This window comes from Acipenser ruthenus, chromosome 12, assembly GCF_902713425.1.
Source record: "Acipenser ruthenus chromosome 12, fAciRut3.2 maternal haplotype, whole genome shotgun sequence".
NCBI lineage: Eukaryota > Metazoa > Chordata > Actinopteri > Acipenseriformes > Acipenseridae > Acipenser > Acipenser ruthenus.
In genome coordinates this window covers 17,199,471-17,217,885 of record NC_081200.1, presented here as the reverse complement: position 1 = coordinate 17,217,885, position 18,415 = coordinate 17,199,471, and the positions used below count along the sequence as shown (strand labels likewise).

General features: G+C 37.9%; 1 protein-coding gene across 3 annotated transcripts in view; it reads left to right on the top strand.

Moving 5' to 3' along the window:
• The first annotated feature begins 252 nt into the window (after positions 1–252).
• The window catches only part of septin2 (septin 2), a 31,460-nt gene continuing 13,297 nt past the window's right edge, over positions 253–18,415 (top strand). Inside the window, exons 1-10 of one of the 3 annotated variants that reach the window (XM_034029033.3) lie at positions 253–455; positions 2,093–2,134; positions 3,868–3,979; positions 4,185–4,271; positions 6,151–6,274; positions 13,165–13,299; positions 14,763–14,880; positions 15,566–15,667; positions 17,013–17,158; positions 17,741–17,863. In XM_034029033.3, coding sequence (XP_033884924.1) covers positions 2,111–2,134; positions 3,868–3,979; positions 4,185–4,271; positions 6,151–6,274; positions 13,165–13,299; positions 14,763–14,880; positions 15,566–15,667; positions 17,013–17,158; positions 17,741–17,863 — 971 coding nt within the window. In that variant the 5' untranslated portion in view covers positions 253–455; positions 2,093–2,110. Of the gene's footprint in view, positions 456–2,092; positions 2,135–3,864; positions 3,980–4,184; positions 4,272–6,150; positions 6,275–13,164; positions 13,300–14,762; positions 14,881–15,565; positions 15,668–17,012; positions 17,159–17,740; positions 17,864–18,415 lie in introns of all 3 variants that reach the window. The other 2 variants (XM_034029032.3, XM_034029034.3) reach the window with 2 other exon arrangements.

Below are 18,415 nucleotides of genomic sequence, written 5' to 3'. Positions count from 1 at the left end.
TTGAAAGTTAATTTTAAGATTTGGGTTCAGCAATATTTACAGTACAAAAACATAAACATAAATACGTCCAGCACCGTGTATTATATATTCCAAACAACTACAATTTTTAAAATACATTCATGCTATAACATGAATAACCAGGGCACAGATGAGCCTTGAAGACAAAAAGCAAAAAGATGACCACAGTTAAGAACATAAATCGTATTATTATTCCCGGCGTATCTCTCGCTCCATACTAGTACTAGCTGTAGCTGGCGGTGCTGCTGCATTGTGGGCCTGTGGAGGAGCTTCCACTCGGTGCATTCTGGGTTCCTCATGAGTGAAGCTGGCTCCAGTTCCCTCTCCGGAATCTGAGGAATTTGGGGGTTATTTTTTACAAACAAACATAAGACCTGTACTTCTCTTCTTATTAGTGGACGGGGTTCCCACGAAGTTGGAAGTAAGATTCTGATAAGGTGAGTTTAGAGTAACTGTAATTTGTGTTCACAAAGAAACGAATTTGTAATATGCCTTTTCCTGTCACTTACACATAGCCATCATCACACAGGGTTTGTCGTGTCAGACTGAGGACCATCAATCTTATAATAAACATCATTATCAAGAAATAACGGAATTCGCCTGTCTGATAGCAAAATATTTAAACTCTTAAAAATGGTATGTTTGGTATTTTTGTAATACTTGTAGATAAGAGAAAGACATTTTGAACTGCGGTTAAAGGCGGATGTAGAATAGAAAGGTGTTTACTAATATTTAATAACGGATTTTAGATTTATTGTTAGTATTATGAACTCACTGATCAATCAATCAACACCAGATGCCAGATATGAAATGCTGAATTAATATGTATCCGTTGATATTAAATACTTTTTAATAATACAAACAATTGTGTTAATTTGTCTTTACAGTGCAATTTACAGTATTAAAAATTTATTTTTGAATTAAAATTGGAATATGGGTAGACTGTTCTTCAATCGGTATATCTAGTTTAAGTTATGGGTTACACCCTTCAAAGTACGTGTGGTTTTTGACTGGTATTTAATTGGACATTGGAATAATCTAGATGCAGTTAATATGCTTCATACACATTGTAAATAATTACATTGTATTCACTTATACGAGCGTGCTTATTGGACTGGGCGGAGCAATGTCCGGTATGTCGACTAGAAAATGAGAGATGCCGCATCAGTATAACAGTATAAAGTTGTTCACCGTAACTTCGAACTACAGTCGTCTCCGTATAGACTGCCATTTTGTGGGTACTCCTCTGGGTGAACCTCTGACCAGATACTTACAATTTAACATACAGTGCTCTATACCACAGAACCAGTTAATGCGGTATGGTCATGGCTCCAATTTTCATTCTCGATTGGCAAACTAAACGACGTTACCTTATAGACTGCTGATTCAGTATACATGAGCGCATCCTATACAGATTTTGTACTATTGCGCGAATAAAATGGCACTCCCACCCTACCCCACCTATCCCAAAGTTAATTGGTATTGTTTTGTGCTCTATCACAGCACCTTAAAAAGCATGCCGTTTTCTGTATCAGAAATAAGAATATATATATATATATATATATATATATATATATGAACTCATTACTCTCTTCCTTGTGTGTTTGTTATCTTTGAACTATAGTTTTGATCATTCACCGGTTTCTGTAAAGATTTACTAAAACTGCTGCATGACAGTATTTCATGCGCCAACTTTAGCGGCCAGATTACTAAACTTTTTAGTAGCAAAGGTTGCATCTCAATATTAATTAGAATATGAATGTGTATTCCTAGAACAAAGAGGCAGATATTTCTAGTTTAAACGTTATAAATGTATTAAATGCCCATATTACACCACTGCAACTATGGCCCACAAGACCGTATGTAAATTAAAAAAAGAAAGAAAGAAATGCCTTTTTTCAGATGAACACCAAGAAACCCGGTTCAGAGACAATTCGATTTCTGTCACCCTCAATTAAATGAACACCTTTTGTGATTGCAATGTCTTGCAAAATGCAACAACATAAGACTTTAGAAGCTTCTAGGAATCAAAACACTGAAATTACAGTATGTTGTTTTTTTTTAATGTCTTTAGGTTGAAACGCAGTTTATAATGTCTCAAGCTGACAAACTGAAGGTAAGCATGATTTGTCCTGTCTAACTTTAAACCATTGAACACAAAGGGCCGGATTTATCAAGGCATGGTGTTCTTTTCTGACTAGTTTGCATCTGTTTCTTTCATGAATTTATCAAGCACCCGAGACACAATGAAGTTAGTGATAAACTGAGCATGAGTGAAGCTCTTAACAACCTGGTGCAAGTTTGAAATATCTTAAATTATCTTAACTATGGATTCTTCTTCTTCTTTAGATTGTCTTTGTCGATCATTTTCTGCTTCAGTCATCACACCCTGGTGGCTTTAAAACCCCAGTAACCTCAAACCAGCTTTTAAACATATCTCCAGTTAGAGCTGCTACAGCAGAGTGTAACCATTAACATCTTCCCCCGCAACACTCTGTCCCCAGTGGATGAAAGAAGTGTCACATGTATTCTGTCATCTAGCAGTGACAGAGTGTTGCATGGTTACACTGGTGCTAGAGAGCTCTGTGGAGGCCACGTGGTGCTTTAAAGTTCTTTCTGAAAAAAAAAGCTTTAGAGTTTTTTCTGAAACAGAAAGTGATACAAAGTTCGAAACAAAAAGAAGAATACATTCAGTCAGATAACTCTGATATTTCATATCACGTTGCTGTTTGAATTCATTGTAGCTAACACAATATTTCCACAAGTTCTACTCTTTGCACTTCAAATGTGCAGTTTGTAAAGAAACACATGTTATTGCAAATGTGTTTTCATTTTAAAACGGATCTGGTACTGCACAGTAAAGGGGAGGAGCCAGTTTTACCCTGCAAACAGAGATGTCTTTAACCTAGTGTAATACCAGATATCCTGTTTGCTAAAACTCGTGTTTCTTTCAAAACTGCATGTTTGAGAGATATATAATGAAAGGATGTGAATGGTAGAAAAAAAAGTGGAACTGTTTTGTTGGCTGCAGTCCAATCACTTTAAGGTTTGATGCTGATTGTTTCTGGCACAGTCTCCAATGAGCTGCTGTTGGGAGAATGTTTGCTGTGCTATCAACTCTCCAGCTGCTTGCCTTCCTGTGTAAACAATCCCAGAGTGACCTGGAGCTGACCACACTCGCCTGTCTCAATTCATTGGAATAGCAAAGCAGCCAATGTGTAGTGTATAAAGCAAATAACTTAATATTTTAAACAGAACGAGCACATCACTCACATTGTAATAACCAGGGCCCAGTTTAAGCACTTCTAGAACTCAGCAGGCTGCTAGCCAGCTACATATCTTGCCTGTCTTCTTGGTTTGTTTTACAGAGCAATATTTCAAGATAGAACAGTATATTTTGCAGTAATCTGGTCAGCTAGTCTTAATGGTTAAAATATATATATATATATATATATATATATATATATATATATATATATATATATATATATATATAATTTTTTTAATGCTACCTAGAAGTGGTTTGTTAAACTGTCTCCAGGGTTTCAGTTAGGTCTGATTGTACAGTTTATATGCAGTCAAAGGTCATTCCAACTAGTACCACGTAAAATGGCAGTTTGTCTGTGGGTGAGAATGTGGTTGGGTCAGATATTACTAACATTTCAAAAGTATTTGTTGTAGAAAGGTTTTACACCAATATTGCAGTAAATGAATCACTGTATTGTGGCACTAGCCTGGATTAAGGTAAGATTTGGGACTATGTGATTAAAGTGTGTTGTATTAGTGCGGTCAGCTCCTGTATATTTTGGTGTCGGTGGTTCTTTATCTCACCCCTCTCTCATACAGCAGGGCCAGTTCACAAACCCAGAAACCCCCGGGTATGTGGGATTCGCCAACCTGCCCAACCAGGTCCACCGCAAATCTGTTAAGAAGGGCTTTGAGTTTACCCTAATGGTTGTGGGTAAGTATGTTTCACACCCACATATGTTCATCATGTGGATGATACTGACTCATATGGAATTTAATGGTCAAAATGTTATGATTTTCTTTTCAGTTAATAATGCACTTTACAGGAATACAAAGGCCAATGCTTTTTAATGTTATATGTAATCCAGGCTTTTGTCCAGGCTGGAGCAGAACAAGCTAATCAGTTTTGTGTCTTTCAGGGGAGTCTGGTTTGGGGAAGTCAACCCTAATAAACAGCCTGTTTCTGACAGACCTGTACCCAGAGAGAGTGATCCCAGGAGCTGCAGGTAAGGGTGATATTATGAATCCCAGTGAAGGGAGTTATACTGCATGTATCGTACCGTATTTGTAAATCCACCAGAAATTAACCATTTCACTGCCAGTGTTTCAACCTCTATAAAAACATTCCATCTCGTATGACATTCCCCTTTGATTCTGTCCCAGGGATTCTTTGTTTTTGTTCACAAAAATTACAGTTACCATATTTGCTCGAGTATAAGTCAAGAAATCTAACCCCAAAACACAATCCTGAAGTTGGGGGGGTCGACTGATACACAAGCAAAAATCCCCTTATGTCAGCAAATCTTTGTCTGCAAAAGTCACGGCCGGTGTGTGGTTACTGCAATCCCTGTCTGTACCTAGCAGGGTTTAGGACTCAGGGGAGCCCTGTGGCAGGCATGCATTTAGTGCACGAGGTAAGTTCACATACAGTACTTAGTCAGACACCTGCACCCTGCCCGCCGCCGCTGCTCTACACTCCCAATTTTGTATTTTCAAAAATGGGGTGTTCCCGAGTGGCGCATCCAGTAAAAGCACTCGCTAGAGTGCAGGATGCGCTCTATAGCCTGGACGTCGCCGGTTCGAGTCCAGGCTATTCCACAGCCGACCGTGGACAGGAGCTCCCAGGGGGCGGCGCTCAATTGGCCGAGCGTCGTCCGGGGGGAGGGAGGGTTAGGTCGGCCAGGGTGTCCTTGGCTCACCGCGCACCAGCGACCCCTGTAGTCTGGCCGGGCGCCTGCGGGCTTGCCTGTAAGCTGCCCAGAGCTGCGTTGTCCTCCGACGCTGTAGCTCTGAGGCGGCTGCACGGTGAGTCTGCAGAGTGTAAAGAAGCGGGCGGCTGACGGCACACGCTTCGGAGGACAGCGTGTGTTCATCTCCGCCCCTCCCGAATCAGCGCAGGGGTGGTAGCGGTGAGCTGAGCCTAAAAATAATTGGGCATTTCAAATTGGGAGAAAACAATAAAAACTAATTGGCAACGACTAAATTAAAAAAAATAAATAAAAAAAAAAATTGACAGGTATATAATAATAATATTACCTTTTCAATTGCGTGACCCTGCAGCATAGTGCTTCTGTGAGAAACAGCAGCGCATCAATTGTTGTGGGCAAATCCTTGTTACCCTCGTTGCCAGAGCAAATGCTTCTAATTTCTCTCAACTCGAAACGCAAACATCTCAAGATTTGGCGAAAACGATTCAATGACAATGTCTATATATAAAAAAAATGAATCCCAGGTTTGTTTACATCCAGAGCTGTCACGTAAAACACAGATGGAGTTGTACAGCCAGACCACAACACCTCCACATTCCATTGAAATACACACTTCCATGTGGGCTAAGAAGGAACTGGGGGTGGGGCTTGTATACTAAAATAATAATAATAATAATAATAATAAAAAAAAAAACGTACTGCGGTTCTAGGTAGAAGTGCTTATAAAATTGTTATTTTTGCAAATGTACCGCTCAAACGCCATCATGATATCTAATACATATATTTAGGAAAACTAACACCTGAAGTGCACTCTAACAACAGTTTCGATTTCAGGAGTTACTTTTGTTTTCTGTTACATAAACTTACCATCTCTGTTTCAATAACAAATGGAAAAAAAAAAATAATAATAATTATACCCGAACTTGCCAACAAAATGGGGGGCTCGACTTTTACACAAGGTCGACTTTTACTCGAACGAATACGGTACTACCGCTTTCATGGTGTAATTGGTGAATTTATTTTGCAGTTAAATTACTACATTACCCTATCACTGTAAAACAAACCTTAGTTACAGTCTGATTGAAACCATATTTTAGTGCATCTTGAAATTCAACAGATGTTGGTTTACCAGACTCCCTTTATACTTACCTGCTGCTCTCTCCTGTGCTTCTACCAGAGAAAATCGAAAGGACCGTTCAGATTGAGGCATCGACAGTGGAGATTGAGGAGCGTGGAGTGAAACTGAGGCTAACTGTTGTGGATACACCAGGATATGGAGATGCCATCAACAGTCAGGACTGGTATGTGGTCCTTATGGGGCAGGTAGACTGATCCCTGGGGGTAGATCTGAAAGAAAAACTAGGAATCCTTTGGGAAAATGTTTAACTTGTTAGTCTGTTTTTGATTAATTAAATATGATTTGATATATACTGTGGTATTTTGGTATGCTAATAACAATATAGAAAAGTTGAGTAAATATCAAACTTTCATGCCAATGGTAGCTAGTTTAATCTACTGTTGAAGCTACTTTCCCCACATGCCCGCAACATAATGATTTGCTCATATTTCTGGGATCATTTATTTCCACTTAGCTTTAAATATTATGGGTGTAACATACACCTTTTGAGAAAGAAAAAAGAATGTCCATACAACTAGTGCCATTATCCATAGTCCAATAGATGGGGGCAGATTTACAAATTGACTCACCTTTCTCGGCCATTGGGCAAGTCAAAAGGAAATTAAAAATTAAATCCAATACTGTACTGAAGTAGGCAAAAAGCAGGATACTGTAAGTAATAAATGTGTTAAATACAGTGCTAGAAACAAATGTGTTATTGTGGCCAAGCTGTTGTTGCATTGACATGTGGGTAATGATGTCACGGACCAGGAAGTAAACAGAAACCAAACAATGGATGGTGGTGGTGAAACTGATCGCTACAGCACTCAGCTATTTTATTAAATAATAAAACAAAAACAATAGACTTAAACAAAACACCAAACAAAAAGGCACAAGGGCCAAACAAATAAGTATCGTGCTGGTGAAAACCAGCACGCTTAGCAGTTGTTTTTAGCTCTCCTTGCTTGCTCTCCCGTACTATCCTCTGTATACTCTCCCCGAGGGTAGAGAGCTACAGGTTTATATACAGTGACCATCTCCCGATTAGCAACAATTTAATCAATGAATTAATTCGGTAGATGGTCACCGTCTGCACGAGTTTAGTAAGGATGCGTGACTGTCAGCTAGTTAAATAATCAGTAGCTGATCAGTCACGCATCCTCACAAGGTTTTTAAAATCTAAAACAATAACAAATACACAGCGCTTTTATCCGCACAGCAAACAATAATACAAATAATAACAAAACAGTGCACATATATATATAGGGGCGGGACACTCCGCCACAGTTATACACATGGGTGAAAGAATTCCATCAAAATGGCCTCTCCCAGGTCCGTTCCCCTGATTCTTGTAGTGCCAAAAAAATCTGGGTTGTGGGGTGGGGGGGAGATGGGGGGGGTATATATTTATCGTGGAAAACTGTTTAAAAAGAAATTGCACATGCTTGATTTTTGTGACCTTTTACAGTTGTGTGTTTTTTTGTTTTGTTTTTTCTTTTCGTTGAATGCTCAGTTATATATTGAAAAGTGTTGAATTTAAATCAAGGGAAGTAATGTTAAAACTTTACAATGCATTAATAAAACCTCATCTAGAATATTGTGTTCAATTCTGGTCGTATGCAGTCAGGCTCAAAGAATTGAATCTATTCAGTCTTGAACAGACTATGCGGTGATCTGATTCAAGCATTCAAAATTCTAAAAGGTATTGACAATGTCAACCCACTGGACTTTTTCGACCTGAAAAAAGAAACAAGGACCAGGGGTCACAAATGGAGATTAGATAAAGGTGCATTCAGAACATAAAAAATATGAGGCACTTTTTTACTGGAACCAGCTCCCCAGTAATTCTTCTTGATGAGATTCTGGGATCAATAAGCTACTAACAACCAAACAAGCAAGAATGGGCCGAATGGCCTCCTCTCGTTTGTAAACATTCTTATGTTTTTAACTTGATTGAGACCGTAGGCACCTAACCCATAGGGCACAGGGGAGGCAAACTATATTTTGCCCCTCTACTTTTTTTTGCTCAGTGTATACACACTATTCTATGTTTTGCTATTATTTTGCCTCTAAACGGTTTAAAATGTAATAAAAAAACAGGGTCATTCAGAAGATGCAAGAAGTCTGACATTGATAAAATAAAAAAATAAAACAGACTACACGAACATTGGTTTGACCCATAGTCCGCACTGCACTATTTCTAACATCGGGGCAGTTTGGAGACTACAAAAAATAATGAATTAAATATAGGCTAGGTAGTTGTTAGTTTAGTTTGTTTTTATTCTCTATTAATGAAGTTATATTCAGTGGGTAAAAAAAGGCAGGAGAGAACCAGACAGTTATTTATTTATTTATTTATTTATTTATTTATTTATTTTTAATTATGGAAGTTAGTAGGTTCATGTTGCTGCGTGGCCATGAACTCTAAATAAAACGTTGTTACTGTTAAGCATTAGTAATAATCTGAAGCAGTGGTATTTCAAAATACCAAAACATGTTTTTACTTTAGTGAAGTAGGCTAGAATGTTTTTTTTTTTATTTTTTTTATTAAAAACTTGTTCTTTATTGAAATACATTTTCAGCTTTCATATTTGAAACTTGTTCTGTAGGTGACAACTCATTCAATCAAACCAAGTTGGAATTTGCTTGCATCGTTTAAGATGTTTTTCAAGTCAAGTAAGCTAAGCTTATTTGTGTATCAAAAACGACAATAGTCTCAGTCCTTCTTTCGCAGGCAGTGTCAGGGTCAGTGCTTGAAGCTGTTGTCCTGTGAGCCGCCTATCACGCAAGCTGTTGACTCTCAGAAACTTGTCTTCTGATTCTGTTGTGGCTTTGGGTCTGCCAGACCTCTTCCTGTCGGAGTTTCCTCCAGTTTCCAAGTGCCTTTTGATGGTGTAGGAAACTGTACTCACTGACACCTTGGCTTTCTTTGCAATTTCTCTAAAGGAAAGACCTACACTTTTAAGGGTTATAATGGTCTGTCTGTCTTCCTTTGTTAATTGCCTTTTTCTCGCCATTATGAGAGCAATATACTACTTCCTGCAGTACAATACTGTCCAAATAATGCTTAAGAGGGTGTAGTAACACAGTCTGTTCCGACACTGCTTTTATACAGACAGAGGGTTTGTAAGTAATCAACAAAAGTTGGGACACCTGTAGGAATTGTTAGCATCAACTTTCAAGGCTTAATTTACTTCCATTGCCGCAGAACAGTTGTAAGTTGTTAACCCATTACTTGTTCCCTGAAAAAGGCCTTTTTGTATAACTCTGAAATGTACATTATTTTTCAGTTTTTGGTAACCTAAACTTTTTTTTTAACCTCTGGCAGTTTACCGCTTACCTTTGTACCATTCCAGGTTATTCACCGGACTTGAACTGCTTAAATTTCAATAAAAACTGGAAAAATGGGGGTGTTCTAAAACTTTTGACCGATAGTGTGTGTGTGTGTGTGTATATATATATATATATATATATATATATATATATATATATATATATATATATATATATATATAATATATATATAAATATATATATAAATATAAATAAATAATAATAATAATAATAATAATAATAATAATAATAATAAAATATATATATATATATATATATATATATATATATATATATATATATATATATATATACGTATATATATATGTATGTGTGTGTATATATATATATATATATATATATATATATATATATATATAAATCAATCATTTTTAAAGCAATAAACATTTTCTTCATCTCTCACTGCTCCCCTGCACCCTCTGCAGTCTGTTCCGCTGGTATACAGAGGCTGTGCTATAGTTGTAACCTACAGACACATGTTTTTTGCAACTCACGAAGAATGGAAAAAATAATAAAATGATATTTTGAATACTGTACTGTAGCAGGTAATAAGCAGTATACTGTAAAGAATGCAGTGAGGTGATCCCGGGGACTTAACGTTTTTTGAAATGGTTGCGTTTGCACCTCATTGCTGCTGACTATTAAATTGCATAAAATTGTGAATTTGAAGTGATTTATTTAAATTAGTATCAATGTAAAGTAAAACGTAAATGACTGAGTATTTGTTTTAGCGTTGCATAAATGTCACTAAGAGCCGTTTAACAAATTCTATTGTGTTTTGTTTAGCCGTGTCTAAAATTTAGAACTGATTTAAGCACAGCAACGTTTTTTCCTCACGTCCAAGCGATAAATAAACTTCATGAATATGGCCCATAATGATTTAGTTTCAGTTCTCGCAGTACTTTGTAAATATTGTCTGTTTGAGACAATGTTGTCTGGCATTCACAAAGGGCAGTTCATTATATACCTACTGGGTTCTACCGAAAATTAAAGACAAATCTACTGGCTGTTCCAGCTTGAACCACGTACTCTTCCAAGCCTGAGCAGCTGGCCTGGGCTCCTCGTTGTGTGTACTTCCTTTAAGGGAACAGTGTTAAGGTTTGAATATTCCCCTCTTAAGCCCTTTTCCATTTCTTTTTAAACCAACCAGATCACCCAGTCTTAGGCCTCTTTACCCAAGTGTTTTGTCGCTGGTCTTTCACCTAAATAATATTTGTATTAATGGTGATGAACTGTTCTTGTTAGTTTTATAACAATCTAACGCTGGGATTAGTCCTTTCTTATTAACCAGTTCATGGTTTCTTCATTTCATATTCTCCTTTGCTGCCTCACATATCGATGTCATGATTCTTTTGACTTCTGCAAAAAAGTTGCTGACTTATTCCAGCATGCTATGGTTTCTTTAAACCAGCTATAGATAGCAAACCACTTCTTGTTTGGCAGCCTCTTTTTTTCTGCAGTCAAGGCCTTCCTGCACCACAAACACAGCCATTGCAGATTGTAAAAGGGGTATTGCCTTACCATGTCTGGGCTTGCTCCCTGAAGGAAAGTTCATGTAAATTGAACTGTAATCGGCGAGCGATATAAAAAATTGTACTGGCATTCATAAATTTTTCCAATAAAATGGGTCTATCCAAAAAAAAAAAAAAGTTATTTAAAGCATCATGATTTTTTGTAAAGTAATACGTTTATTTTGTTATTGGGTAATATAGGAGTATGCCTATTATATGTAGATGTGTGGTTTGGACATTTATGTCAATATTAATACCTTGTGAGTATAAGATGTATTTTAAAAAAGAAATACAATTATAAAAAAAATCTAGCCCTACCATATAGGAAAAATGTGTTTGAGTAAGTTACTTAAATGTTTGAGTAAATCAGCTGCCCCTCCCTCATAACGACGTCATCGTTTTACTGTTGTGAGAGCTCCTTGGGCAAAACTGTACCTTTCATGGATGATAAAAACAGAATGCTCTGAGACTATTCAGTATCGTATGATTCTCTTGGGCAAGGTCGATCGTTGGTATCATACAAGAAAAGGTAACCCTTTTTTGGCAGTAATTTGACAAAGATCTGGCCGCCGCAGTGTCAAAGCCTCAGCGCTCAGAGATCTTTGTGTAGTTGCTTCATATTTGCTGAGTTTTATAAACCGTGCATGGCATTGCCCCCTGCCCAAACTTCCATATTGACGTCATGGGAATGTACACTTTTGAGTTAGTGGCTTACTATTTGGTACACAGCTGTATTCCCTTAACTCGGCAAATCACATAAGCAATGTTGTCCTGTAAATGTGAACTGTTTTACTGTCACATTGTTTGAACCTCTTGCCGTATCAGTCTTTTTCGGCTCTGATCAAAACCATTTGATCAGAACTGCCAATCCTCTTAATGCATTCTGCCACCAGGGTACAAAAACTCCCATTGATGTGATCCTAGCAATGGCAGATCTTTCTGAAGGATTTCATTGAACTGCCTCCTCCTCCCTGAATCTCCAGTTACTGTAAGTACTGTGTGGGAGAGGAACAGCTCTGTGCAGCAATGCTTTCGCCGAGATAGGAAGTGGCCCTTACCAGCTGCCTGGGAAGTGTTTTCTTTCACCTCTAGACGTTAGTGCTGCTCCCAGTCATGTGGTGTGGCTCTGGTATCCTGTGAAGTCTAACAGCCCCTTGACAAAGGAAGCATTTCGTTTTTTTTCAATGTAAACATTTAAAGGTGGAATGAATAGGCTGTACAGAATTCAGTATTTTTCGTATCCAGGTATAATTCATGTTTCCAGTTCCAGGTTCCAGGTTTACAGTTCTTTTTGCTTCTGTTTTTCATTACGTCCTTGAAACTTATTTTAAAGTTTGAGTCAGCATGGTTCATTGCCATATGTTCTCTACTACAGACCTAAAACATGCTTCTAGGTTGTTTCTCACAAGGGCCTTTTGAGATTTCAAAGTCAGACTAAAGGTAATAGATGGAGACTCATTTGAGTATTAGTCTCGCATTCTACACCTGTGTTAGCTTCCCTGCTGACAGTTGCATTTTGATGGTCTAGTTGAGTTAGTTGCTATGCTAATTAGATGCAATGGTCTGATGTTTTTTTTTTATTACAGGGAAGCTATTGAAGGTGAGACTAATACCGTTTTACTTTGAATTACCACCGCCCTTGAATAAGCACCGCACTCGGATATCAGATTTGTAATAGATGCCGCCCTTGAATAAATGCAGCTCTCAATAATGAAACATGTACATTTTTTTCTCTACCCCAGCTCAAATAAATGCATCACTTAATAAAGAAACGCATAAAAAACACAGAATGGCAAAATAGAAACAAAATTAATTGAATAAACTTGAATAAAATGTATTTAAAACAATACAATGGATCCAGTAAAATCACTAGAGACATCAGTTACAATAGCTAGTTGAATATGAGTTGTTTTTTATTAATCTTTTATTACTGCATGAGGCAAAATGTAATTACTGTTTCCTGCCTGTGTCACTTAAGATTCATGGAGTCAAATACCCTGAAAATCTTTCTGGAAATTCAGAAGAGCATCATCACACCTGACTTACTAAACCACGAGTTTCAGAGGTTATGGCCACCTTCTTATACATTTCTGTTTTGAAAGTATGCATGGTTATTTGTTTATTATGCTCTTTTACATGATGTGGTGGTACGAGCACCTGCAGTTTGTTATTTATAGCCATATGAATGTTTTCTTGTTCTCTGTTTCAGTTTCAGCACAATTATTGCCTACATCGATGACCAGTTTGAGCGGTACCTTCATGATGAGAGCGGACTGAACCGCAGACACATAGTGGATAATCGAGTGCACTGCTGTTTCTACTTCATCTCTCCGCTGGGACATGGGTAGGTCCCTCACTGCCTCCAGTGCAGTTTGGAGTGTCTCTGATCCAGGCCTTTAGAACATAATGGCCTAATGACATATAGCAAGAATACATAATGGTAGGTGTAAACAAATACATCTATCTATCTGTCAATAAGACTACAAGATAGCAAAGGGTTAATGCAGGTTTAAATTAGTAGCTTGACTAATAGCTGACTTATTAGTGTTGTACATTTGATTATCATCTTTTCTTTTTTAAGAATCCTCTAGCTTTTAGAAGGTTTGCTAAGAAATAAATAATAATAATAATAATAATTTATAGAGTAAGTAGCTTCCAATGTGATTCTAATGTCTGATTTTAAATTTCCTATATTTTGTGGTGTTTTCAATTGAGTTTTTCTAGATTCTGTTGCTTCAGTATTGAGTTATAATCTAAATCTGCCTTTACCTGGCTTTGGAGAGTGATGTGGCATATTGCCACATGAGACATTGTCACATGATTTGAATGGACTGAGGAAGGCTGTTTAGTCCTGGTACTTAGCATTCTTCAGACAAGCTCAAAGCAAGTTGAAAGCAATGTAAAAACAATACTTGAGCAACAGAACCCAAAACCACTTAGAATGGCTGCAAACACTATTAAATAGTAAGGGATCTTTACATTGAAATGATATTTGAAGGTACTTACTCTTAATGAACTGTAAAAAGCATGATGTTCATTTATTTATAGTTTAGTTTGCATTATGGGTAGAGGGGAATGTAGTGTGCGTGCGTACGTGCGTGCGTGCGTGCTTCCCTAATGTTTTCCAAAAATAACATTGGGTAAGAGAGATTACAAAATGACAGCAAAAAGCAGGTCTGTCTGGAATAGCCCAGGGTTTCTGTGTTCATTGCTGTATAAAACCTAAATATTCATGTGTTGACTTTAAATCAAGGGAAGTAATGTTAAAACTTTACAATGCATTAGTAAGACCTCATCTAGAATATTGTGTTCAGTTCGGGACACCTCGCTATTAAAAGGATATTGCTGCTTTAGAAAGAGTGCAAAGAAGAGCAACCAGAATTATCCCGGGTTTAAAAGGCATGTCTTATGCAGACAGGCTAAAAGAATTGAATCTATTCAGTCTTGAACAAAGAAGACTACGCGGCGATCTGATTCAAACATTCAAAATCCTAAAAGGTATAGACAATATCGACCCAGGGGACTTCTTTGACCTGAAAAAAGAAACAAGGACCAGGGGTCACAAATGGAGATTAGATAAAGGGGCATTCAGAAAATAGGAGGCACTTTTTTACACAGAGAATTGTGAGGGTCTGGAACCAACTCCCCAGTAATGTTGTTGAAGCTGACACCCTGGGACCCTTCAAGAAGCTGCTTAGTGAGATTCTGGGATCAATAAGCTACCAACAACCAAACGAGCAAGATGGGCCGAATGGCCTCCTCTCGTTTGTAAGCTTTCTTATGTTATTATGCCTGTGCCCTTTTCAGAATGAAGCCTCTGGATGTCCAGTTCATGAAGGCCATCCACAACAAAGTGAATGTTGTCCCTGTCATCGCCAAAGCAGACACCCTGACACTGAAGGAGAGGGAGAGACTGAAGCGCAGAGTAAGAGACCACCTGAACTCCAACTACAGCCAGCTTCTATTGATAACTACAGTACAATCAGCTTTCAAGATGAAACTTGCACAAGTTAAAAATAGTGGCTTTTAACCCAGAGATGAAACATTAAATATAAAAAGGTTTTCTGATTAAGTGCCAGTTTTGAACCAGGGAGTGTTCCAGGTTGTTTAGACAGCTATGTGTGGTATACTTTGAATCCTTATATAATCATCTGTCATAATTCATTTCTCTAAAAACCTCGGGGAGAATTGGATGATCAGGGACTCCACAACAACGAGATCCAGAGTTCTGTTTTACACTGGCTGGACTTACCTTCGTTCCAAGGGTTAGCTGAGGTTAGACTGATTAACATCAGAGCTGATGAGAAAAAAAAAAAAAATGTTTTATGTCCTTTAAGGTTAGACATGACAATGCCAATATATATATATATATATATATATATATATATATATATATATATAAACGATTTGTGTGGTACCAGGCTGAAACAAATGTGGGAGCCAGATGGGATGGTGCTACTTGGGGCTTCATGATCCTGTATGGAAAAACATGGAGCCTGCAGGGTGAACCCTGCTAATTTCAAACCCAGCTTTTATATTCTTTAGGCTTTAACTAAAAGAAATGTAAAAAATTGCTGCAGTATCTGGTCTAAATGCCTTTTTTGTTTCAGATTCTAGATGAGATTGATGAGCACGGCATTAAGATCTATCACCTCCCTGATGCTGAATCTGATGAAGATGAGGATTTCAAAGAACAGACCCGCATTCTTAAGGTACAATAGCAGGAAGTTAATGAGGCCTGAGCAGTGGACGTTCCGGTTGTTTAGAGGGGCTGATCCAGAACATCAACTCTCACTGTGGGGGCCCTAACACTCTGGGGCACCATTTACCAGTTACAGTAGTGCCTGTGCCTTTTTGGCTTTATAAATCTTAAACAACATGTCTAATTGTGTTTGAATGTGCTGTATACATCCACACCTAACTTCTCTAGAGCCCAGCTAGCAGTTCAAAGATGCATAAGGCAAGAAAAACACTGGAGTTGTTCTTGCAATGTACTCTGAATTAAAGATGTTTTTTTATTATTTCTGAGAGAAACACAGATTGCACATGTTGGTCTCCTAGATGAAGTGGAATTATCTATGATGTACAAGTGTAACAAATTAAATAATAAAACAACAAACAAAACACAGGAACAAAATAACGTGGACAGTGGCCAAAACAATACAAACACTTTCAATCCCCTGTGTGGTTTAACCACTTCAACTCCAGGCATTGCCTGTACCCAGTGCTGTGTTTTGATAGTATTTCGTCACAGCACTGTCATTTCAAATCAAACAGCTTTCCGTTTGCAGCTGGCTTACCTGTAAAGTAGCTGCATGCTCTTCTGTTCGTACAGTTTGTATTGTTCTTGGCTCCACATCATCTTCATCATCATCGCTGAGTGATAAGTCAGCATCACTGTCGCTGGTATCGAAATCCTCCGAACCAACTTCACTCCCGTTGCTCATTATAGAAAGACCATGTACGTGCCATGTTTAGCTTTCACTAAAAACTATATACTATAAACTAAACAAGTAATACTAATAATAAATAAAAAATAATAATAATTTAAAACACTATATATATATACTTGTAAAAGCTGAATGGCTTCCTGCAATATATCTCAGCCTTCTAAACGCCCACAGTTAGATTGGAATCGCTACATGACATGGCAATTGGATAAAAATGTCACCTGATCCTCCCCCAACTTTCATTGCACATTAGCACTGCTTTAGAGAATGAAACCTGAAATGCTAGACTGAGAAACCGATCATAGAATAGAATGGGAAACTAGACGTACGCAGGTATGGCATGGTACTGTAAGTGGGTTTTCAATTGACGTACGTGCGTACATCATGGTGTTGAAGTGGTTAAGGCTGAGCTGCTGCTTTCATGTAAACACACCACACAAAACTCCTCCCCCTCCCTGCCAACCCAATATTCCACAAACCCCACACACCTGTGCACCGGCAGGGCTTTCACCCTGCCACACAAGTGGTTTATTTCAGTATTTTGATAGCTACAACCACTTTAAGTAGAATATCTGTTCTTCTTAACTAATAATGTGTCCTGTTGCAGGCTAGTGTTCCGTTTGCGGTGGTGGGGTCAAACCAGCAGATCGAGGCGAAAGGGAAAAAGGTACGAGGGCGCCTGTACCCCTGGGGTGTGGTGGAGGTGGAGAACCCTGAGCACAACGACTTCCTGAAGCTCCGCACCATGCTCATGTGAGTCCTGGAAGGGTCAGAAGAGTAGTGTTAGGAGAGCGAGTTTAAATAGAATGATGTTCCAAAGGACAGTCCTGGTTAGGTTTCTATTTAGAGTTCCAGTTTGTACAGTAATCCCTGTAATATTGCTACTCTATACCACATCAATTATAGCCATGAATTATAGAATATTTGTCATTTATTACTTTTACATTCATTAGGAATCATTAAGTAACTTCTAGATTGTTTTAATACTCCATATAGCCCCAGATTTTGATACAATATATTTTCACTAACTTTGTCAAACTGTTTCATGAATTCATGTTGTGATGGAAAATATTTAAAATTGCTTGTTCAATATTTCACAGTAAGTGATGTAAAATGCACAGGTTTTGTTAGATGTGGTTGTTCATATCAGAGGTGTAAAGCAATGTACATGCAATGTAAAGTACAATCTACTGCTTGGTGGCTGAACATTGCTTGATCATGTTCACCATTGATTGCTGTGGTGAGCTTCAGCATGCACCTGTAAGATGATGTATTCATTAAAGCCTGAATTGGCTTGGGTTTGGCCAGTATCTAACTTGTCTGCCCTTCTTTCAGAACCCACATGCAGGACCTTCAGGAGGTGACCCAGGACCTTCACTACGAGAACTTCCGCTCCGAGCGTCTCAAGAAAGGCGGCAGGTTGTCTTCCCATGGTTTCCTTCTGCCTCTGTCTCCTGCGTACGTAGCTGTCTTTCTGTCTGTCTGCCTGTCTGTTTCTCTGTGTCTCCGCTCCCTCCCTGAACACCAATGTAGTATAGAACACTAGAGTGGGAAGAAAAAGCAACATGCACTCCAGCAATCGGGTTAATCACTTTGTTTGAGAACAGACAATAGATTTGTTGATTAGCTTTATTTGATAGATGTCATTGAATTAATGAATTAAAAACCTGATCATTAAAAAAATAAACTATGAAACAACTGTTTTATAAAAGCTTTACACAGAAAAAACTTTGTTACTGATCATCAGTTTATGCCACAATCAATATCACAATCTTTCTTAAGTGCTTAACAGCCACAGGAAGAATTGAAATTGTGATGGTACATTTGCAAGGAAAACACATAATAATAAGGTATCCTTGATGGTAAAGCAGTTGTAACCAGCATACATTATTTTCTTAGTGCTCAAATCATCTAAATGCAAGACTTTCTAAAGATGTTTGTCCAAAAATCCTTAGTGCTAAACCACCAACTTCCAAAATCTCACTATACAAAAAAGTAATATCCATGAAC